The 25733-nt window shown below is 36.1% G+C and overlaps 1 protein-coding gene and 1 long non-coding RNA gene across 6 annotated transcripts in view; one reads left to right on the plus strand and one right to left on the minus strand.

Annotated features, from left to right (window-relative positions):
- UNC5C (unc-5 netrin receptor C) overlaps positions 1-25733 on the minus strand; it is a 343908-nt gene that overhangs the window by 124169 nt on the left and 194006 nt on the right. For all 5 annotated transcript variants that reach the window (XM_027599021.1, XM_027599024.1, XM_027599022.1 and 2 more), the window contains exon 2: positions 21407-21628. In XM_027599021.1, the coding sequence (XP_027454822.1) occupies positions 21407-21628 (222 nt within the window). The remainder of the gene's footprint in view (positions 1-21406; positions 21629-25733) is intronic.
- On the plus strand, positions 14832-19576 carry LOC113924787. Its single transcript, XR_003520800.1, has 3 exons — positions 14832-14923; positions 18831-18934; positions 19379-19576. It is a non-coding gene; the product is annotated as an uncharacterized LOC113924787 (long non-coding RNA).

Here is a 25733-nt window from a genome sequence, read left to right on the forward strand (position 1 = left end):
AATGTGATGGTAATTTAATTTGGAAGGTCACAAAGCACATTCCATTGACATAGCAAATACATTTCTCATCTAAATATTTTTCATAAAACATCAAACTTAATACATACATATTTGAAGACATAGTCTAACATTTTTCTTTAAAGTATAATTCTTTTTTCTTTTTTTTATTATGTTATGTTAATCACCATACAGTACATCATTAGTTTTTGATGTTGTGTTCCATGATTCATTGCTTGCATATAACAGCCAGGGCTCCATGCAATACGTGCCCTCTTTAATACCCATCACCGGGCTAACCCATCCCCCCACCCTCCTCCCCTCTAGAACTCTCAGTTTGTTTCTCAGAGTCCATAGTCTCTCATGGTTTGTAATTCTTAATAATTATCTAAATCATAACTACATGCATTATTTTCTGTTTTTATTTCATGCAATACATTGGTAATTTCAATAGAAGTATTTTTAACAAAATTAAAAAAAGAAAATCCTGTCCATAAGGGTGGGGGGAATACTCTATTCTTGGAGTTTGACTTAACCATGAACTTGTGATTTACAGACCTTATTATTGCTCTACCCTTATTATTACTCTACCCTTATGATTACCAGTCACTCATTTAATAGGTATTTAGAGAGACTCAGCCCATGTGTCATGCACTGTTCTATGGGCTGGGGACACAGTGGTAAAGAACTGTCCTTCACAATTCATTGTGGAGATAGTTCCTGAGCACTTATTTTATGCACTGTCATTTCCAAGGTAGCCATAGAGATGGATTGCTTATGGATCCTTTCTTTAGAAGTTTACTGTCTAACACTAAAAACAAATAGGAATTTACTGAGTAAAGTGACTCTGTCATATGCATTGTGTATGCATCAGTACAGTAACTGGCACACATATTTGTTCAGTTAATGTATGTTAAATGAATGAATGGTTTATACATATAGCTATCATACCAACTAGTATTAAATTTCAGATATAAGTAAATTGAATTGTGACTCAGAAGAGTAAAAGTAACTAGAATTTATTGAGCATCTACTATGTCTCAGTTCATCTGCATAATAATCCTTGGGAATGGGTATTTATATACCTATAACCTATAATGTAGGTAAACACCAGAGGTCAGAATTTAAACAATTTTTCATGCAGCCAATGATTAGCAAAATCAGGATTTAGAGCCATATTATCTGAATCCAATATTCCTGTTCCTTTCACTATACCAATATTCCTCAAACTGTGTCTCAAGAAACTGTTCCTGGGGCACCTGGGTGGCTCAGTCAGTTAAGAGTCTGCCTTTGGCTCAGGTCCTGATCCCAGGGTCTAGGAATTGAGTCCTGAGTCTGGCTCCCTGCTCTGTGAGGAGGCTGCTTCTCCCTCTATTTCTGCTCCTCACACCCTTCTCATGCTCCATGCTCTCTCTCTCTCTCTGTCAAATAAATAAACATATATATTTTTAAAGGTGTTCTTTGGTCAAGTAAGTTTGGGGATTTCTGTTTAATACATCTTCCTCTTAGAAACTCAGAATGCTAATCAGTGTATTGAAGGCTTTGGTAAGAAGTTCCGCCATAAAAAAAGTGTGTTTAATTTGGATGGCCACTATTTCCCCCAAATTTATTAAACCATATAACCCTACAGTCAACATAAAGACAGAGCCCCATCTGATCAAGTCTTTCAATGTGATTTTGTTTAGCATTTTCCATCTGTTGGTTTATTGAATAAAAGTAATCTACTGTTTGGAAAATTCTGAAAACCCCATGAAGAAAGCTATCGTGAAATAGCTTCAATGGAGAGATCAGGGTAAACCTGGGGAAATGGAATATTTGAGTTTGATGCCAAAGCATGGTTTGGGTTTAAAGACTTAGAGAGGAATCAAAGACACTTCAGGAGGATAGAATAGCACAAAGCCAAAGGGCAGAGATGAAAAAGCATGGAGCACTACAGGGGAGAATAGTTTACATGAATGGAGTAAAGAAAAAGACCACGGAATTAGATAGAAGAGAGACTCATAGAGAGCCTTGAACGGCAGCTGGAGAAGTTTGTTCTTGTGGAGTGGGGGAACCTGTAAAATGGTAAATTGGTAAAATAAAGTTTTTTCAATGACAGATGCTTTAGGAAAATTAATCTTTCTCAACTAGTAAATAAGACTAATCTGATTTACTTTTAATGGAACTTTAATAATTTTAATTTTAATCATTATTACAAAAGCTGTTCTCAGATCTGTGATCTTACATCAAGTCATTAACCTTAAGAGCAATATTCTTGGTGAACCTCTGAAAACACTGTCTGACGGTAGAAACCAGAACATAGATCCAAAATAATAATTACTCATACTGCTGGGCTTTCATTTTGTACCTATCTCATATGATTTAGAAACAAACATTAAGAGCAATCACCTCTGGAGAGACTGCCACTTCTAACAGTTCTTACGCAGTATACTGGGGACTGCTACTTGCTTGTCTTAAAAGCAATATATTTCATATTCTTAAGGAAACTTTTAAACCAAACTAGAAAGGCTCATTAAAAAAAAATTCAACTTATCCAGGGCAATTATTGTTACAACTGGGAGATTAGACAAGTATCCACCTAATACACAACAACCTAGTGATTTCCTTAGATAAGAAAATAAATTCTTGTCCCGTATTTACTGACTTTTGGAAGGTCCTAAATTCACCAAGTCTTGGTTTCTCAAGTTACAAAATAAAGATAAGAACTTTTTTGTCTGTTGGCTTGTGAGGAAAGAAATGGAATAATAGTCCAAAAGTACTTGAAATCTATTAAATTAAAAAATATATATACTGTATAATAATAACAGTTATTTTGAGAATACAACTATACGCTATTCACAAAATTACCATTAGAGTTACTAACATAGATTCAGGAGAGGGGAGGAGCACCATGATTGGAAATTATATTAGGCACACACCCAGATGAGAAAGACAAGGCTAGTTTTGGAACTTTTCAGCAGAGTTGGGGCAAGTCAGGTCTGGGTGGGGACATCAATGATTCAGGGCAGTGCAGATCTGGCTATGATATGGAGTTTGAATAGCAGGAATGAGTTTTAGGGATTGACCTTTAAGTTTCTTGTCCTTCAGCCAATTAACCCAGGATTTTACCAATCCTCTAGGATTCTCATTATATTAAAGTGTAGATAAAGTGAAGTTACCCTGACAAGATGAATGGAAGAGTCTACTTTTTTTGGCAACCAAAATGCTTGCGTAGCTCATCTATTAGGAATTCCTTATATCCATATTGCATTATACAGGTGAGACAGGGACATTAAGCAACTGAATGGAAATTTCTAAGTAGGTTAGCTCTAACTAGTTTGGGGCTAAAAATGCAAATTTCCACATTTTAATGAAGATTTAAAATTGATGAGCACAATCATGTCTTCTAGGGTCTTTCTTCACTTACCAACCAGAATGTGAGCTCTATCAGGGTAGAGATTTGTGCCTGTTACATGCTGCTGCTGTGGCATTACAATGAATATTTATTGAATTAATGAAAGAATATTTTCCCTAGGACACTCTTAATACTTATTTAAAAGATATGTGGTCATATCCAAATGTATTTTAGAGGAAAGGAACTTTTAGTCATCATGGAAGTTGTACCTCTTTCCCTAGCCAGAAAGTCACCATCAAACATAACTTTGAATTAAAGTTTGAACCTGCTTGGCATTCACACTAAGAATGCGGTGGGGGGGGGGGGGTGCTGAGTTATAATGTTTTTAAGATTCTTCAAAATCTAAAATAGCTGAATAAACACAGCTCAAGTACCGATGAAAGTATTTTTTCTTTGTCTTTTAAAGGAACTCTAATGTGCAAGAATGACTCATTAATTTGCAACAAGAAGGAAAATTTAACTTGTGAAATTCCAAGTAGAAATGAAAAATACTAGCATTTCATATTTTCAAGTCAGGAGTGTGTATTTAAACTGCTGCTGAGATAACAATTTTCAATTTTAACTTTATATAGAGACTGAAAAATAACTATTGTGTTCTGATATTTTCAAAGTATTTCAATATATTCTGAGATCCTTGCTCAAATCATTCTATTATCATTCCAAAGGGAGAGATGATTTAATAAAAACAATGAAACCAAGTATAATGCAGGTAAATATTTTTCCTTTTTTTCATACAGAGTATGTCTCTTTGCTCTTCTGTTGATTCCGAGTTACATATATTCAGAAAGGACAGGAGAACTGGAGGAGTATTATACATTACAATTGATAAAGCTACTTCAGTAGGAAAAACAAGGCGTTGAATTTTTAGGAAATCACAATGACACAAATATAAACCTAAAACTACAGGTAGAATTCCAGAAGGCAATACTGATACAGATTTGATAATAAAACCTTATTTTTAATGATCCTTGGCAATTAATTTAATGGAGCGTATAATCTTAGGGAAAGATCTGGTTTGAATTCTGTTTTTTTCAGTGACTAGATGTATGACCTTGAGAAAATTCCTTTACCTCACTAAATGTCATTTTCCTCAACAGGGCAATGGGAATTAAAATTCCTAATCCAATGGGTTCTTTTAAGGATTAAATGAGATGATATATGTAAAGTTCTTTGCAGAGTAAACCTTTACTATGAGCTAATTAATAAGACCAGAAGCTAGAATAGTTTATGCTATGCTGTGTCCTAAATAACTCCCCTTGTTTCAGAGGCTTTACAAAATAAAAGTCTATTTTTCCATCACAACAGTCTCCAGGACAGTTGTCCTACATGAACTCTCTTAGTGATCCAGCCTGCATCTGTGTTGAATCTATAGCCCCTCAACCATGGCTATGGAGTCAGAAGAAGATAGTGCAGAGGACTACACCTGCTCTTAAATGCCTTGGCTCAGCTGCGGCAACATCACTTTCACTCACAGCTCATTGGCTAGAAGTAATCCCCTGGGCCTGCTGAACCATAAGGACCCCAGGACTTGTAGCGCTTCCCTATGCCCAGAAAGGACGGGAGAACTGGAGGAGTAGTATACATTACAATTGATAAAGCTACTTCAGTAGGAAAAACAAGGCATTGAATTTTTAGGAAATCACAATGACACAAATATTAAGAATTATCAAGTCAAATGAAATTTAAATAAATTTGTTTTCTGTGGTATGAAAGTCTTCACCGACAGAGGGAGCAAAATGTAGACAAATTAGACTATGAGACCAAAAGGAAGAAAATCTGATTTTGGGTCCTGGCATGGCTACTGTCATGAGTAACTTTGGGTAGGGCATTGCATTTCTCATTTTCTTAAACTTTAAATCAGTAAAAATAGCCCTTTCCCATTGTACTTCACAGGACTGCTGTGAGGTCAAAAGAAATCTTTAAGAGAAAGTACTCTTAGGGACAGACTGAGGGGCAAGGACTGCCAGCTCCCTACCTCTTTTTGGGAAGACAATCCGACCACATTTTCTAGCTTTCTTTGTCTTAGAAGTGGCCACAAAAGCAATTCTGGTCAATAGAATGGGAGTGGAAGATCCTTGTACCTCTTCTTGACCAAGCTGGTGAAGAAGCTTGAGTCTCCTTGCTGTCTTTCCCTCTCTGCTGGCTGGGTGCAGAAGAGTATGAGGCCAGAGAGGATGACAGAACCACAGGGTGAAAGGAGTCTGGCTCCATAGCTGGCCAATGGGAACAGAGCTGCCCTCCAACCAAGGACACCTTCCTGGAACTGGTATGTAAATAGATGTATCAGTGTATCGCTTTTGGGTTATTCTATCTTTGGTGGGGTCTATTACTGAGGCTTAGCATAATGCACACTTAAATGATATAGACTATGAATAATATGCTTGGCACATAGTGGGTTTTTCTAAATGACTATTGGATATATGGATGACAAAAATACTTATTAATCCCACAAAGCTTTGTTGTTGTTGTTGTTTTTTTACTATGATTCAGTCCTTAGCTTCAAATTATTAAACACATTTTTTATTTGGCAATATCTTGTTAGATACACAGAGAATTTCTATTAATTCTGAGAGTTTTCAAATATCTGAATGTGTGATTTTAATATTATCCTCAAAAGGCTATAACACAGAGCAATTTGCTTATTATATAACAAAAATCTCATTTTCAGAATGGTATGCCTGCAGTCTTTTTCCAAGTATCACTTCCAACATAAACGTTGAATAAACAAATTGATGTGAAACACTAGGTTATAATGTTTAATTACCAGTATCATTTCTTTACAGGCAATCTTATTTTGGTGTTTTCATAAGAGCTAGAAAAACTTAATCTTTAACAACAGAACAGTGGCACCTGATTCTGAATACGGTGTGTAACTTGTAACGTATTCATGTCCATTCCTACTAGCATCAGAAAGAAAAAGAAAGAAGAAAAAAGGATTGTTTCCTACCATGAGCTCCAATTCACTGAGAGAGATATTTATGTAACTATATAATACCACCAACTGAACAAAGAGCTTCAATCATGTTTCTTTTCATATCTCCAGGCAAAGTTTTGTTCTCCTTCCCTTCTTTTACAAGTGTGTTTCCTTCAAAGGATAGATATCCTACTGGATAAACAATCTCTATGAGAAAACAGGAAAGCTAGCTATTTAATATGTACACTTCAGTGTCATGAGGTGTGGAATCACAGTAAATAATATTTTGTGATGATACTCACACTAATAAAGATGATGACATTTTCATGATTAGCCATGTTTTTAGTAAAGGGAAATTAATGGGTAGGATTATTCTGTCTGAAAGATACATACAACATGCTGACAAACAAAACTGGGTTTCTGCATAAAATGTATATGTTATATAGACAGTATACATATGCACCTAAATTCACTGTTGCGTGTTTATATGCATATCATTCATCTAGTGTTTTCTTTTTACCTACAAGTTGGAATGCATTTACTTCATACTCTATTATAAGCCCATTTAGTCACACTTCTGTCAGATCCCACTTGCATATTCAGTGTTGAATAAATCAGTGGTTAATAAACGTCCTTGAAAATGTGTTTGGAGATAAATAATGAACTGCTGTATCTGATCATAAATGTACATTTTTACTCTCAGAATCCTGAGCAAAAAGATAGCCTGACCTATTACTACAAATATATGGAAAAGAGAAATGATTATAGAGCAATCATGTCAAAGGAGCCTGGCTTATTCTTACTGAGTGGATACACTACAGACCAAAAAAAAAAAAAAAAGTTATAACTTCAAAAAATTCCACTGCAAAGGAAATACCAAATGAGGATAGGGAGTCAACCTTTTCATCATAAGTGCTTTTTGTCACATCTCCATGGGCTTGGGGTGCAGGCCCAGCCCCACAGCGTGCAGAGCTGCAGGACGCTCACGATGCCAGCCTGACCGTGCCGCCCCCTCGAAGGAACTACTCCAGCTGACCACGGGCACGCTTTCAATTTATGGGAGGGCGGTCTGACAGGCAGACTGGGAGGACAGCAGAGATGGAAACACAGATCAAGTATAGATAAAAAATATGTCCACCTTGAAAAACACAAGACTTTTAGGTAACAATGTACGGGAAGCATCTATTGAAAAATGAGAAGAATACAATCACTTCGTTCTCATTTATGATTTTCACAGTCCCCTTTAGATTCCACCCCAAGCTCTTTCCATAATCCAATATCTGTACACATCCTACATCTATACTGACTTAAATAATATAGATTTATGTCCCTTGCCCATATCTTATAAATGTCAACCCGTCCCTCCTCAAAGCTTCTTGCTACTCAGCAGGTTTCAAATTTGTTTTTAAAATATATTACGTGGGTGATCCTTTAGCAATACTTTGAAGTACCTTCCCTATTAAAAGTGAAGAGGGATCCGGTGTCCTAAGAAGAGAAAGAATGATAGCTTATGGGTATTATTTCACACGTTCCTGACTATGAAATAATTCTACTTTAAAAAAAATAGAACACATATGCAAAAGAAAAAAAATCAAAAATAAAATTTAGAAGGAAAAAGGGACCACATAAAATCTTGCCAAAGGTTCATGTTTTACATAAAGCTGCAGTTGGGACTTTACAAAGGAAATCTCTGCACTTTTTATTTCTGGTTCAGAGGATTTACATGCTCTTTCTAATGATCTGGGCCTTCAGCACTGGGTAATGTCTCCCAGTCCCCAGCTTAGCACTCATGCAAAATTGAAGCACTTTGGAGGCAGTTTAGTAGCTGCAGATGAATCTCAATGTGCAGGAAAAGGCATAATGGCTGTTTAGCACTTGCTAGGAGAAGCTGAGGAAATCAGGGGGAAAAATCTATTGAACTTAAGCCATCTGGGAAGCCAACTGAGAGCAACTGCATTAACAACGTGTTTACATTCCCATTGTGTTGCTAGGCCAAGCAAAAGTGGCGTGTGTGTGTGTGTGTGCGTGTGTGTGCGCGCGCACGTGTGCACGCATGCACGTGTGCAGATGCACAGAGGGAATTATCAAGTGCAACTCTTTTGATTGTATTGGCTGTTTTCATTTGGTTTTGGCAAATGTGCGGGGCAAAAATTTTCATGAGAAACGTGGCTATGAGAATGTTCAGGTCTCCATGAGACAAGGAGACTGTTGGAAGGTAGGGCTCGGAAGGATGCTACCGGCCCGAGGAAAATGAGCGATAAGCAGGAGCCTCGCTGTGCAGTGCTTTTCCTGTATCTGGCCCACAGTACTACACAACAGATTGGGGGAGGCTGCAGAGAGCCAGTAAAGAACAACCAGGGAATGCTTTCATTGCCTGTTACATTTATAGTTAACTTAGAAATACTGGCCAAATGAGGGAAAACAGCCAGGTAAATGCTGTCAATTTTGGCTCCCATCACCCTTACTGGATGTCTCCGTCATCACGACACATTTTTTTCTTCTTGGTATTTAATCAGCTATTTTTAGAGCACTGTGAGGTTCCCAGCAAAAGTGAGTGGAAGGTACAGATTTCCCCTATACATTCTGCTTCCGCACAAGGAGAGCCTCCCTTACTATTAACATCCCCCGCCAGAGTAGTACATTTTGTTTTGTAACTGATGAGCCTCCACTGACACATTATTATCACCCTAAATCCATAGTTTACATTCAGGTTCGCTCTTGATATTGTACATTCTATGGATTTGGACAAATGTAATGACATATCCACCTTTATAGTGTCATGCAGAGTAGTTTCACTAACCTAAAAATTCACCCCTCTCTCCCTCTCCCTCTTGGCAACCACTGATCTTTTTAACATCTCCATACTTTTGCCTTTTCCAGGATGTCATATAGTTGGAATCATACAGTAAGTAGCCTTTCAGATTGGCTTCTTTCACTTAGTAATATGCATTTAAGTTTCCTCCTTATCTTTTCAAGACGTGAGAGCTCATTTCTTTAAAGCACTGAGTAATATTCCATTGTCTGGATGTATCACAGTTTACTTATCCATTCACCCACTGAAGGACATCTTGGTTGTTTCCAAATGTGGGCAATTATGAATGAAACTGCTGTAAACATCTGTGCTTTTGTGTGAGAATAGTTTTCAACTTTTCTGGGTAAATATCAAGGAGTGTGATGGCTGTACCATGCGGTATTTAAAAAAAAACAAAAAAACTAAACATACTCTTATTGCAATTCTTGGTGAGATGTCTGTTAAGGTTTTGTGCTTTTGAACTGCTGCCCCCCCCCCCCCCACCAAACCTATACCCACATCTGAATCCCTAGCAAAGGGGAATGTTACCTTACTTGGCTAAGAGCCTTTGCAGATGCAATTAAATTAAGGATCTTGAGATCCTGAATTACCCCAGGAGGGCCCCAATTCCTGAGACACACAGAGAAAACAGACACAGAATGGAAGATGATGTGACGAAAGAGGCAGAGGTTGGAGTGATGCAGCCACAAGCCTGGGAGTGCAGGGCAGCCAGCAGAAGTGGGAAGAGACAAAGAACAGACCTTCCTCTGGAGTGCCCAGAGGGGGCGCTGCTCTGCTGCATTTCAGACTTCCAGCCTCCTCGAAACTCTGAGAGAATAAATTTCTGTTGTTTTCAGTCCCAAAGTTTGTGATAATTTATTGTGGCAGCCCTAGGAAACTAATATAGTGACTAAGGGCATTTACTGTCTACATTCAAGGAGGGGACTCAAGAATTTGACAGGGCAAAAAGGTAAGGAAAGGCTGTCTGCCAGGCAGTGTTTTCCTGGTTTCCCAAGTGCCCCATGGAATGGGTGTGGGGAGGCAGCCTTTTAGTCACTACCGTCCTTTCATACAGAGGGCATCGTTGTCTAGGGTCATCAAGACTGTAGCTATAAAAAGAGGCATGTCATTCATTCCCTTGCCATTCCTGGAATTGCCTTGCACAGAACATTCCCCTGGGTTTTTCCAGCTAAATTTTAATTCACTCAAGTCCTAGAGTTCCCCCCACCCCCCGCTTCCCTCAGGAGGCTGCTATCCCTCCGTCTGAGAAGTTTAATAGGCAGAGACAGGCGAAAGGAAATTGCAGAAAGCAGGGGCTCTCTACCGTGTAACTCTATACTACGCGACTATCCAGGGGTTTCATGAATTTATTCTCATGATGAGAGGAGAATCGGAGCAAATGGTAAAGCATACTCTTTATTCTCTCTCTTTTCCCTCATCTCTTTTGCCCCATTCAGACTGTGATCTCTTTAAGTACATCGGTCTTAGTTGTGTCTCTACTTACAGCACCGAGAAGTATCTGGGGCATGGTTTTTGAATAGAATGTCTGTCTCTGTCCCGCCTCTCTGCTGTGCTTCCCAGCAGTGTCTCCTCTTGCCCCACTTCAACCTGGTTGTATGTTAGCATTGCTACAGAGCTTAAAATGAGTGAACAGAGAGACAAAGAAACCTATGCCCTGCTCTCAATTAAACCATTCTCTCTGGGGTGGGGCCAGGACATAGGTGTTTTCAAAAATCCCCCCTGGAGACTGTCAGATGCAGCCCTAGTTGACAGCTAGCCTCCTCATCGTTCCTTGTTGCTCTTGCCTTCATGGTCTTGGAGATTTCTCCCCAAACAGATTTTTAAAATCAGGTTAAACCCTTGATGCAATTAGGAATGAGTCCAAAGACCTTCCTAACATGAATTGTTTTTCATTACTAGATATTATATTTCCTCCATGCTGTGCTTGCTTTTTTGCCAGACCCCGATATTTTGCTAATTGTAGCTTTCATGTTATACATGCTGATTTTATATCTCCAAACAGTGCTTTTCAGAGGAACTGGGAAGAGTGGGTATTTCAACAGGCATCCCCAAGACGGCTCTGAGAATGCCTAGCTAAGGGATGACTCGAGATAGATGATATTTGGGAGAGAAGACCAAAGGGTTCATGGTGAGGAAAGCCCTCTCCCTTCATGTCTTAGCATTAGCTCCTTCGTCAATTGTGGCATTTTTTAACCAAAAAAATTTCTGCTGTGTTTTTGGAGATGTTAAAAAAAAAATGCTGGGGTGAGGAGAAAAAAAAACAGTATCAAAATTTTGAGCCAGTTATTGTGAGAGTATTGGGTATTGAGATTTAGTGACGCAAAGACTCGACTAGAACAGATTACAACGTGTGACATCCCATAAAAAGGGCAATACCCCGGGTCATTATCTCATAATTATCACCCAGGTTTACTTATATTAGCGCAATAGGTACCAACACCAAAAAAGTGTCTTTTAATTTTGAGAGAAAGCCATGCTTTTTGTAAGCTAACCTTCTCTTGTAAGCTGAAATTGTTTCTTAAACTTTCTTAAACAGTTTGCTTAATTCATTTCATGCAACAATCCAGAACTCTGTTAAGTATGTTCCTTCCTATAAAGATAAGAAATAAGAGACTCTCCTTAAACCCCTCACATATTATAGCCAAAGGTTAGATTAAAAATACACTTTGGCTTTTAACACTTGTGCTATTCTCACTTTGAAGTGGGCATATTAAAACTCTAGGCCACAGCATATGCATGGTTGCTGGGCACATGGCAAGATTGCTATAGCAACACAATCACTGGTTTCATTCCTGAAATGCCCTGTTTGGGTAGCAAGTCATTGAGATGAAGAATGGTCCTTGGACTTGCTTCTTATTGTAGCCTCTGTGTGGGCTTGGAGATGGGTAGCATTTGATTTAGCTCTTTCTAAATTGGGGAAAATACACAAACACACTCACATACATGTGCATATGTATATACTTGTGTATCTGTTTGTATATACATATATATATATATATATATATATATACCCAAATAGATATTCTTGATTAAATTGTATTAATCAATGCTTTCATCTTAGCTGTGTAAAGACAAAGGAGTAATGCATTACAAGTAACCTTGCCCTAAGTGTTAATTGACAGAAAAGAATTCCTTTGTGTTCATTACATTAAAAACTCTTGCTGTATGTAATTTTAGAAAATTTCTGTTTTCCTCTAATGAAATGACAGCTCACTAAAACTGTACTGAAAGGTGTAATGTTTTCTTGCCTCACTTTGCAATCATGTTCTGGGCCATATCTGTTCAACAAACACATGCTATTAAAATTTTCTATACAGTATATAATTCAAACAGGACAAACGTTCCCCATGGAGCAGAATTAAATAAAAATTACATGGTTCCACAAATATGGCACAGCCAGGGTCTGTGAAGTATGTGCCAGGTCTACAATATTGATATATACAAATGTTGGGATTGCCAAAAATGAACAAACAACAACATTAAAAACTTCACAAAAACAATAGATTAGAAACAAAAGGAATCCAAATGGGTAGCCTAAAAATTTTCCAGTACTCACTTCCGTTTGTAAGTTAGGGAAAGAATGGAAACAAAAACCAGGTTTCTACACAGTGAGAGAGCCCAAACCAGTCAGCCAGCCGAGACTCATCTTCATGCTAGAATGGAGTGAAAGCAACAACTAAAATCTACATTCTGGAACTCTGACCCAAGCATGTATTTGTCATTGCAGCTGAGATTATGTTGGCCATGTTAACTCAGGTGTTTATAGACTTAAAGTCAATATGAAATAAGGATGAATCAATTGTGAGCACTAACAAATAAAGAATAAGAAAAAGTATTTCAGGATGACTGATATCCTGTTATCTCTCGCCAAGGTATCAGACTGACTTAGTGGAAAAACCTTCATATCCTACATGGATCCTTACCAATTTTCTATTTTTATTTTGGGGCCAGCCTTAAACTGAAAAACAAAAGTTGTTAGTTTCTGGTATTGAAATAAGTGCCTACGGGAAGGAAATCAAATAAATAATTGGTTTGTATCCCAGAATCATTTATCTTCATTGGCAGGCAAATATATTACAGATAGAAGGCTCTATTCTTACAGAGGCAGTACTCCCACTGACTTAATAAAAAAAATTATGGAATGAAGTTGAAATAGAGCTTCCAAATTTTATGCACCATTTCCTAAAATTTAAACAAAGGCCATGGAATTTATATAATTCCTTTTGAAAATGTTCATTCTGTTAATAAGAGCAGAGTTTAAAGTAATTATTTTACATAGAGAAGAATGATTAGTATGTGTGTGTGTAATATGTAAAATAGCTCTTCTTATGGAAGATTATTATCTTACCTATTCCTCAGATCACCTATTCATGAACTATCTCAAATAAAAACATTGTCATCATGTTTCACTAAGTTTCAGTTACTCAAATTTAGTAGGATGAGTAGCTATAACCCCACGAAACAAACTTTTATTATCTCCTGTGCTTAGAGCCTTGTGTTGTAAAATTCACAACAGACACAACTTTACAAAACAGAGGCCATACAATACCATTCCAATCTAGTTGAAGAGACAAATATAAATATATATACACACATATACATAGTTACATATGTATATTATGTACATATGTATTTTATATACATATATTACTTATATGTGTATATCACATATATATTTATATATTGTATATCTTATATATATGAATATAACTCCAAAAATAACATGACATTATAAGAAATTGCCATTTTTTACCTCAAAAATGGTTGAATATTGATACTCTCTAATGGTTTAACTTACCACACATACACAATTCACACTTACGAATATAATAAAAGTGGAAGTACAAATAAGGGAAATGTAGACATGTTACATATCACTTGAGTTTTATAGAAGGATTCATCCCCAATATTGCATTTGAGATACTTCTTTAAGCATGAGTAGGATTTTGACAGAAGTAGGATAGGAAAAGTATGGGGTAAAGGATCATTAATTCATACACACATAACTTACTGAGCACCTGCTAAGAACAAACACCAAGTCAAGGATGGAACTAGAATAGTGAAAAAGGCAGACATAATCCTTGATCTCATGGAGATTACTCTTGAGTTTATAATGTTTAGAAGGAAGAGGAGAGGTAACTTGAGAAAGGAAACATAACTGTCCCTCTCAAGGATCTAACATTAGTAAAGCCAGGAAGTAAGCAGACTTGTTTTCTAAAGTTCCGTATGACCTAAGTAGGACCAGTAAGTCCAGATAACAGAAAGTTGATTATACTTGATTTAATGAAGAGCATGCCAGTTATGCATTGAGTTTAAATGCCTGCCACAGTCTCACAACTTAAAGTTTCTATGATTCCAAGACACCAAAATGTAAAGAAAAGAGTGTTCACATTCATTTAATACAACTTAAACAAATCCCATCTAGTTTCCCTTTGAAAATGTATGAGCAGCATCTCCTAAATCATGTCTTGGTAATGACATTAATGTCTCATGATATTTTAATAGAGGTTCTGTGAAAAGGAGTTCAGTTGCCAAATATGATGAGGTTAAAAAAAAGTTTTCCAATGCAGAGCTTTCCTGGGACTTTTACAGGAAAATATACTTTATACTTTTCTCCAAAAGGGGAATATAATTATTACAGTGTTTCCTAAAGTATTTGACCACAAAGCTTTTGCTTCTTTTTTTGTTTTGTTTTCCCAAATAGCACTTACAAGACACTGGTGGTTCACTGAACACAGTTTAAGAGGAAAAACCAAATTTGCCCAGTGTCTGGGACATGTGGTGGAAGAGAAACTATGAGAAGAAGGTTAGTAACTACCTGGAGAATGGTTTGCTGTGGAAAAAGGCTGAAACCAAGAAGGTGTTGGAGGCTACCTAAATCATCTGAAAGGCATATGATAAAGGTCTATATATAGTAGGGGGGTTATAGCAAGAATTAAGGACAGAAGGATGTTTGCAGGACAATTCTGAGAAGAACTGGCAGTAGCTGTCAACAGTCAAAGTTGGGAGTAAGGGTTGAAGCTGACATTTCTGTTTTTGGTGACAGGATGGAGAGAAGAGGTATCTGAAATAAGAACAGAAGAGGAGAAAAGAAAAATTCACTTATGCCTCTCTTGCACCAAATGGAAACCTGAATGAGCACAGCATATTTGCAAAAGCTCCTTTTGGAGTAAAGGCAAATTCACTTAAATATGTGCCCTGTTCTAGCTTCTCTTAATCAGTTTTTTTCTTTTCTTTTCTTCTTTTCTTTCCTTTTCTTTTCTTTTCTTTTCTTTTCTTTTCTTTCTTTTCTTTTCTTTCTTTTCTTTTCTTTTCTTTCTTTCTTTCTTTCTTTCTTTCTTTCTTTCTTTCTTTCTTTCTTTCTTTCTTTCTTTCTTTCTTTCTTTCTTTCTTTCTTTCTTTCTTTCTTTCTTTCTTTCTTTCTTTCCTCTCTCTCTTTCTTTCTTTCTTTTTTTTTTTTTTCTGTTAAGGCTTACCCTTTTGCTATTTGGCAAAATATTAAAGACCTTCAAGAATAGAAAGAATCAAATCCCAAGCACTAGTTCAAGCTATTCCAGAATGAGAAAGGGCTCAGATATAGAAAATCTGACACAGGGGCGCCTGGGTGGCTCAGATGGTCAAGCGTCTGCCTTTGGCTCAGGTCCTGATCGCCAGGTCCTGGGACTGAGCTCCATGTTGGCCTACCAGCTCAGCGGGGAGTCTGCTTCTCCCTCTCCCTCTGCTTCACCCCTGCTTGTGCTCTCTGTCTCTCTCAAATGAATAAATAAAATCTTTAAAAAAATTAAAAAAAAAAAAGAAAATCCGACACAAAAAGGCAGGCGAAAGCGTGAAAGATAAATATTTAGCTGACATTCTGAACCAGATTTTCTTTTCTCGAGAAAAGGGGAAAATGTATTCATAGATCTTTTTTTAGACAAACTGTTACGTGTTCAGTAGTTATGGCAGAATTTAGGGAGACACTACCGGGTGCAGGGTCAAGAGCAAAGGAATCAAAGAGCCCTGGGTTCATACCTTTGCTCTGCCACCTCCTAGCTATGTTGATTTGGGGCACGTTAGTTTCTTTACCTTGCTGAGCCTCAGTACTCTGATTTACAAAAGGAGAATCCCAGAAATTATCTCCTAAGATTGTCGTGGTAACTAAATGACATAATACATGTAAGGCGTTTGATATAAAGCTTGGAACTTTTTATTGTTGTTGAGTTGGCCCTACAGATAATATTTTGCTAATGTGAGAATAATTAAAGAGGAGAAGGGAAAATCTCGGGGATTATTAAAATTTCAAACCAACCGAGGTTTTCTAACCTCCCTGCTTTTTTGTAGAGGAGAAATATTTGCTTTTCGATGGTAAATCATAGGTACCATGGAAACAAGGGTTGAAAAGACTTCAAGTAAATAGAAAGCAAGCCCCAAGCCTGAGTTTTTCTTAAAAATATAACCATACAATTTTGAGCAGATCAAGATTTCTATGGAATTCTGAAAGAACATTGATACTTATTACTATATTACCAAATCAAGAGCTTCTGACTATTGAAATTTTCAAAACATCTAATATACTACTTTTCACTTTTTTGTTTCTTATATTACATATTTGCAAGACATGCAAATGTGGTTTAAATGATGGAAGGCAAACATTAACAGTAATAAATGATCTTTATTCAGTACATTTTATCATCAATGGTATAGCTTTGCTCGGGGAGTACAAATCATTGTTTACTTCATAGTACAGAACTGGAGAGTCTATTTAACACCTTCATAATTTAAAAGGAAGAATTTTGTGAGTTGGAGGAGAAATTTTTTTTCCAGTTTTATTGTTTTGCAGTTTTTCAATGTGAAGTTATCTTTGATGAGGGTTTTCGAGAATGTATTTGATTTTTTCAATGTATCTGATTGCTACTGAACATGCTTCCAAATATTGTAATTCTAAGGCAGAGTTATCTATAAAACCAAACTCATTTGTAGTGACTTCTCTCTCTCCTGCATCATCCGAGAACCATTTGATTTTTTAAACGCCAAGAAATTTCTCTGATTTGTAACATACTTTAAGACTTGATGTACTCTAACATTTTTTGCTGTTAAGAACCACTAAACCCCCAATAACACTACAGTCAGACTGTATTAAATGAAGAGTTGAGAACCAAATTTGCAGGTGAATCCAACTTCAGGGAAAAAAAAATCCCCAAAACCATGTATTTCAGTTTCAATTCCATTTATAATGCTTCTGACCTCATGGGAAAGCAAAGAGCTGTAATATAAGAAGCCCACAAATTTTCCCCCAATACTTGTTCAGATTGGAGATTTATGATAACAGGCAAAGAGATGCAATAAAATGGTTTGGACTTTTTTTTCAGGTTTCATTATTTATTATGAAAATAACACATTCACAGGATTGGAAAAAAAAAACAAAATTATAAAAGAAATCTCCTCTCACCCCAGAATTTGAGCTGCCAACTGCTTATTACATATTTCTCCAAAACATCCCAATGCATTGTAAAATATATGTGCATCCTTTACATAATGAGGACATAGTACATGCAGTGATCTATACTCTGGTTTTCACTTCAAATTTTATGTGAGAGACTTTTCTATAGCCTCACATATAGAGAAACCTCATTATTTTAAAAAGCATCACAATAGTCCATGCAGGGATGAACAGACTCAATCCACCTCTCCAAAAAGGGTGCAAGGAACAACCTTGCATTTCAGTCTTGGTGCTCATTTGGAATTTTAGTTTTAGATCCTAAATTTGCAATTACTGAGTGAAAGGGTATATACTTTTAAATATTGGTAGGTATTCTCAAATTGGCTTTCAAAAAGATTGTACCAGTTTGCAATCTCATCAACAAAGGATGAGATATTCCCTATCCCATTCCTTTACCAACACTCTTAACTGTTTGGATCCTGACAATATCTTAAATGCTTATTTACCAATCTGCATTTCTTTTCCTGCATCTTCATGTTCAACCTCTGCTCAAGTTTCCATTGGGTTGCTGATCTTTTTCTTAAATATACTTTAAAAACTAGTAATATATTAATTAAACTAGCCCTTGGATTAATGTATGTCCACAGATATATTGCTGTGTGTGTGTATTTGTCCCTTGGCTTTTGGGGTTTTTGGCTTTGGATATTCAACTTTAAGAATGCTTTCTTATAAGACTTCTTAATTTTGTCTTTATTAAAAAGGCTTTCCCTACCACTGAAACCAGCCAACCAACCAACCAACCAATTGCCAAAATTTTCTCCTAGTGATGTTAGTGATGATGATGGTGGTGGTGGTGGTGATGATGACGACATTAAGCCCTAACATCAAGAATTTATTTTATTCTAATAAATGAGATAAAATCCAAGATTTATTTATTTATTCATTATTTACCCTATTTATTTATTATTTATTCATTCATTTATTCATTTAATTTCCAACTGCCTACGTTGTGGACTGAAAACCCACCTTAACACATTATAAAATGCCTTAACTGAGTATTTCCTGGTCCCTATTTTAATCCATTAATCTGTATGTCTTATTCTCTGCTCAGATCAAACTCTTCACTTCTTTAGTTTTGCAATATATTTACAAAGAGCTGGGGTTCCCTCATTATACCACTATGTCAGAATTCTTCCAGCTCTTTTCACAAATTACTTTTCATACAATGTTGGTGACTTACTGATTCATTTATAAACAGCAAACACTTAAAAATATTGTCTTTCTACATTTTAAGGTTTTCCTATTTTACAAAGACTGCAATCTCTGAAACCATCCAGAAGAGACTTTTCTTAAGTTGCAAGATTGTAAAAATATACTGTCTTAGTATCCAATAACAAGGTAAGTTTTTCCACTTGTTTAAATCATTGTATTTTTAATACTCTCTGTAGCATTTAAAGTTTTTCTTTCTAAAATTCTGCAAATTTCTTGTTAACTTTATACATACATATTTACTTTTACATAGTTATTGCAAATGATATCTTTTGTTCCATTATAATTTGAATGGCCATCTGTAAAAGAGAAGTTGATGGGTTATATAAATCTTTTTTTCAGCCACTTTTCTGTATTCTCTTGATGTTTTGTCATTTTTTTATTTAAAAATGCACTTTTTCTAGATATACAAAATCATACTATTTGTCAAAAATGATCATTTTTCTGCCTTTTAAAACAATTTTTGTATTTTTCAGTTATTTGTCTTGCCTAATTGCACAGGCTAGCATGTTAAGAACATTCCAGATAGTATTGATATCTGAGGGCATCTTTATTTTTTTTCTAACTTGAAAGGTAATACATTTGTCTGGATGCTGGGTTTCTTGTAAAGTTTTGGATGAACATGAAAGACAACCCAAAGTTACATTGCATTCCACTCCATCCATGAATCTGAGGAGCACTGCGCAAGTGTTGGCAGCTGCCAATTCTGCCCTTAGTCCTCATCTGTCCCATCCTGAAGTTGAAGAGAAACATGCCACATGTTTCCATTTATAAATGCTTTGCAAGGTATTCTTAATAACTGGTATAGGCAATATTAATTAATTTTATGTGGAAATAATAAAATGTATAATGTTTTAAGAAGGGAAATGTCTTACTAATAGATATATATGTTCACACGCGCATACATGTATGTTACCAGCATAGCATGAAGCTGGCAGAGGTGCCCAATATCAGAGCAGTTTAGGTTTTATTCCTAATCTCCCTGTATAGGCATTTTCATTAACTCAGTAAAGAGAAGCCTAAATATGTTTGTGACTTTCATCTTAGCCTTTGTGATGTCTTTCTTTTGCCTCTTACCATTAAAACTTGTGTGTTCGAAATCTTTACAAGTAAATGAGCTGAAACAAATAAAACTAATTCACTTGAGATTTTGTAGACATCTGGTGGAGTTATTTTCTGAGTAATCAGAACGAGAGGTGGGACAATTCCCTGAAGTAAAGCTACCGTACAGTTGGATACCCAGTTACTTCTACAGCCATCAGATTGCAGGCAGCGAGCATATTGATTCACAAATTGACAAACAATTATGTAGAGCTGACACCTGATTGTCTAAGACCCATTTGTGTTATATCAGTATATGCTTCACATGCTTTTCTAAATGATGCCTTTTCTCTGTGCTCTCACAGTCTGTTCCATTTCTTTATGTCCCATCACCTCAATATGCCCTTCACATTATTAGAGATAAGGAACATAGATCTCCCTCAAGAGCTGCTCTCTGCTCAACCTTGGTTAATCCGACATTTGGATAAAAAGATGAATTAATTACAGTTTGGATTTTGAAAACATGTACCTATTTTAGTAGGGAGAGATATTTATGAAAGAAAATAAAGATATTTAAATGTTTCCTATTTAGCTTGGAAATGTTGTTCAGTGAAATCTTTATATTTACGATATATGTCTTAATATTATAAAATCATAGATCTGGAATGGATCTGAAAGTTCCAATTGTTATTCTCACTGGTAGAGAGCAAAAGCACTTAAACCACTGTAGAAAGATACACATCTTTCCAGTTTGTAATAACTGTAGGAGATTACACAACTATCTTAAGTCACCCATCATGGAGTAAAAAGATGCTATCAAGAAAGTTTCCTTTTTAGCCAATCTAAATCCCACAGGTTATTAAAATCTACTTAATCCTCTCTCTGCCTTTAGTATTTTACTGTCAGAGATAATATTTACTGAGCAATAAAGTCAGGCGTTTTCACCATGCCAGGAACAAAGATAATCTGATCAAGAACCACACAGATGGTGGCTACACTCACCCCTTCGCTTCTTCATGGATCCCACACTATCACTATTCTCAATCACTCTCAATTTAACTTTAGGTAAGAGATAATTAGGATTTATTTTTAAATGTAAGCGAAGGACACAGGATACTTTGAATCTGCAACGTTTACAAACTGTTTAAAAATATAAGGGGAAATTATGCATGTGAATTGACATTTGATAGTCGTAAATAAAAATTACAAACTTATCCTTAGTTGAACATGTTCCCCAATCCCAGGATATTTAGACCAGACACCAGAATTGACACACAAATGAAATTTATCTTTGACTTGGGCACTTGCCATTTATCCCATCTATTCATTTTCCTCATTTATCTTTTTCAGCATGAACTATGTCCATCAGGAATCAAATCAAGACTTATTCATCCCATTTTTCTTTGCAATGCATGGATTGAGACCACCAAATTCTACCCAAACTGAACCAAAACTTTTGCCAAAGGATAATCACTCACAATCGAAAGAACAGTATGACATCATGCCAAAGTAGTGAGTCAGTGAATCCTCAACAGTAGTCCAAATACAGGGAAAACTCACCAGAGGTTTCGTCTACTCTCTCATCTACTATGTGGTCCTTCTGATGAACCCATTCACTATTGCACTTGAAGTAGATCTGGGTGGCGGGGCTGGCTTTACAATACAAGTTCACAGGTTTATTCTTCACAATATAAGCTTCTTCAGGCTCAATAAGAAAATGTGGTAGAGGTTCAGGTGGATCAGATGGAAAGGTTTCTGGGAGTTCATGAAAAAAGTCATCGTCTGGTAAAACAAGAAGAAAGTGGAAAACATTCAAATCATTGTAGCCATTTGCCATTTACTTGCTATTAATTTAAAAATAATGACTCATAGATGATCTAATTAAGGGTGTGTGTGCCTGCTATGCACCAGGCAGTACGTTACGTCTCTTGACTGGCTGCCCAATTAATATTTTGGTTATTATTCTCATTTTTACGCATGGCAAAACTCAACATCAGGTAAGGTAAATATCTTGCCCTGAACATGCATGTAGTAAATAGCACAACTGGAATGAGAATCCAGGCTTATCTCACTCAAAAACTGTGATCTTCCCAATATAGTACTACATCTCCCACAACAAAGAGTTCCCTTGAAAGCTAACAAAAACAAAAAGTTTCCTTACAAAAATTTGTTTGAAAAATATAAGGCTCATAGGTAAACCTTAAGTCTTTGCAAGAAGCCAAGAAGGAACAATAGGAACATGAAATTAATGATCTTTAAGTTTAGATTCAAACCTATCTTTATTTTCAAAAGATGCCATTGCATGACATATTCATTCATTTATTCATTCATTCAACCAGAAGTATTTATTGAGCTCAGGATTATTCTCAGCACTGGAAATACAGATAATAATATCAAGTCAGTCAATAGTAGATTGATAGTAGAACCTAGAGCCTAGCAATGCTGTTTGGTCTTAGAGAAACTATACCTCAAATATCAGATGTATGATATGACTAGTCAAACCTATTCTCATTAGAATATTACTGAGTATTATCACGAAAAACAATAGTCAATAGTCTCATTTTTTATAGAACTGAAAATTTTCAAATATATTGCTCCCACCCTGCTGTTTCAACACCACCAAATAAACAAAACTCCAAAACCACTTGAGATATTTGTACACTTGGAGGTATGTTTTTCATAACTTGGGTTCTGTATGGTTCCAAATAAAAATAGAAAATAAAAAAAATGCCCTAAAAACCCTATCATCATATTTCACAAAAGTCAAGGTAAAAAGTCCTTCCAATACACTGAAACTAAGTTAGACCTGATAATTTTCTTCCTGTGACAGCTAGTGGAGAGCAAAAGTATTGTTCATTCTGTAAGTTGGTAAAGCACCCCAGGCTAATATGTAAGGTTAAAGGTGTGAGGTCCAAATTAAAAGTTTTTAAAAGTTCTTTAAAAGTATACACATTCAGTAGCAAATACATGAGGTAGTATGGGTAAAGACTGGTTGTTCGTATGTTACCTTAAAATTCATTTTATTCCTCATTCAGTTGTTGCCCTGTTTGGGGAGATGGCCATTTGTAAAATGGCCATTTGTTCGCTAAGAAACCTGGCCTGGCACTTTTTCCATCTAGCTCATGGGATAGCTGTCAAACAGTAACCATGTTTGATCTTTGCCAATATGTTCTGCGGTAAAAATTGGCTTCACTTGCATCACAGACACAGCTAGCTTTCAAAGCTCCTCACAGTTATAAATTTCTGACACTGGGATATAGATGATGCTTCCTGTAGCTAGCTTTCTTTCTCACTTTACTTCCTTAATTTGCTATCTTCTGGCAGGGCATCGTTTCTGGTTTTTCCATTGTTGAACATCAAGGATCCAAGCTGTCAGCTAACTAAAGAATAACCTTGGTTCCATCAATTTCAGCTTCTTTGGTCAATATGCAAGATCACTCAAAACTGCTTAAATAAACATAGTTCAGAAAGGCAAAGGAATGGGGGACTGAGGTATTGACAGATCCATTGACATAAGGCTGAGGTCTTGAAGGCCTTATTCACTCCCCTGCCACGCACTTATTGTTATATATGATGATAGACAGTTCTGATAATCAGTAGAGTGCCACAAAATATCAAACTGAAATTCCGTAAAATGTTAGCTGTTCTTTTTAATTATTACTCAAGAAGACAGAATGTCAATTCATTTTTTTTTTTACTATTGGTGTATATTTATACATACCAAAATGTGTATGCATTTTAATGCATTTGTTTAGGTTTCCAAAATATAAAAACTTTCCTTTCAGTCATCGTTTTAGAAAGGGAGATTTGTTCCTTTAGAAGGAATGATGATTGCAAAATACCAGATGACTGTTTACTACCTTAGCTTATTCAATCATGTAGCAAAGTACTTATGTATTCACAACCTACAGAAAGATAGGCACTAAAAATTGATTATCCTTCCTTGCCAAAAGCATGTATTTCTTCCTTCTGATTATTTTATTGTAAACTACTGGGAAGACCAAGGGAAGTTGGGAAAGTCACACATATGTTTTCAACTCAAAAGGGGCTCTGTTAAGTGCTGGAAAAAGTAGTAATGATTTAATGATGTCTTTAAAAAAAATGTATGGACAAACTAATTTTGTATTTCTTTAATTTTGAGTTTTAAGACAAGAGGGTCACTGCCAGTAAAGAGAAATAATTCTAAATCTTGCTTTGAAGGTTCATCAAGTGCTGATTTTTCAAAGTGTTCGTTAAATAACACTTAATATGCAACTTATTAAGGAATGATTTCCATCACTTGAAATATTTTCATTATGTGGTAAATACAATGTTTATTTTGCATATCATTCTAGTTTCTGCATAAACCCCATCTCTTCAGTTGGATGTAGGGAGATGCCTTAACCAACGACATCATATTATTTTATTACTATTTCTTATAACACACATACAGCGTTTAAGTCTATGCCTAGATAAATTCACATCAGGCAATGTGGCACATTACTTCTAGTGCTCAATTCAGGGGATGGGAATGGCACATCTAAAGATAATTTTCAAGACCTTGACTTGGTAAGATATGTATAAGGGAGTAGATTTGACAAAATGGGAATGGACTGATTATCGTTGGGCTCACATGCTGCTGGGAACTTCTTCCCTTCTTCATTTGCAACAGGTGCCCCGGATACCATGCCCCCCGCCCCATGTAAACTGGCCCAGACAACAACCCCCCACCATCAGGTGAAGTATGCTAAGACAATACTTTCTTTGCTCTAGACAGAAATGGTAAGTCTCAGCATTAATTTCAGAAATTGTCTTTTAACGAAATTTCATCTTAAATTTTTTTCTAGAGTACATTTTGAAAATCAAACAAGCAAGCCAATTCTCTTCAGCCAAAATTATAAAGGAAAACTTCTGAGTATTTAAACATCTAGCATGGTTACATCTATATGTATTTAACAAGGAAAAAAATGACTATCTCCAAATACCATGTGTATTTAACAAGGAAAAAATAATCATCTCCAAATATCATGTGTATTTAATAAGGAAAAAATGACCATCTTCAAATACCATGTGTATTTAACAAGGAAAAAGTAATCAACTCCAAATACCATGTCTTTAACAAGGGAAAAAACTGATCATCTGCAAATGAGCATCTACAAACACCTTTTCATGAACACTTAGCCCCTCTGCACTATGTATGCATCTGCCTTGCACACATATGGTGCAATCTACTTTTCAGTTTTGTCAACCAGTTTTATGCAACTATTACCAGTTTTCAAAAGCCAGAAACATATAACAAATGCTTAATGTTAGAATGAAAGCTCTTTTGGAGGCAGGAATTATTGTCATTTTTATTTCTATTTTCCATTAAGTTTAGCACTGTGCCAGGCACATTATAGGAGGTCAATAAAAATCTTACAAAAGCATGAATATTCAACAAATGGCAACTGTGATCATTTGGAAAAGGTTCATGAGGTATTTTAGAGTTCATATTGCCTCAAATGAATTTACAAATACCAGAGGTTGTAACAATAGCAAAATCTACAAACTGGACTGGCTACAAACTTTGTGTGGCCTGGTGCAGTGTGAAGATTTGGGGAATCCTCGTTGTATGAAGAATTCTGGGATGGTGACAGATGAGCATTAAACCAAGAGTCCTATGTGATAGCGCAGGTCACATACCCATGAAGTCGATCCTGTCTACAAATGTCAGTTAACTGAGCATTCTATCTACTTCACGGAAAAGTCTGAGAATTAAAATTATATCTTTATTAGTGGATTTTTGGTTTAGAACTTGTTTGCTATTGCCCAGCTTCTTATGGTGATTAGATGTTTTCTAGAAGAATCATGGCTTTCCAGAGAGAGAAACTCAGCTTCCAAATAAGTCTCTAAGCAAGTGTGTTTGCAA

This window comes from Zalophus californianus, chromosome 2 (genome assembly GCF_009762305.2).
Source record: "Zalophus californianus isolate mZalCal1 chromosome 2, mZalCal1.pri.v2, whole genome shotgun sequence".
NCBI classification, from domain to species: Eukaryota; Metazoa; Chordata; class Mammalia; order Carnivora; family Otariidae; genus Zalophus; species Zalophus californianus.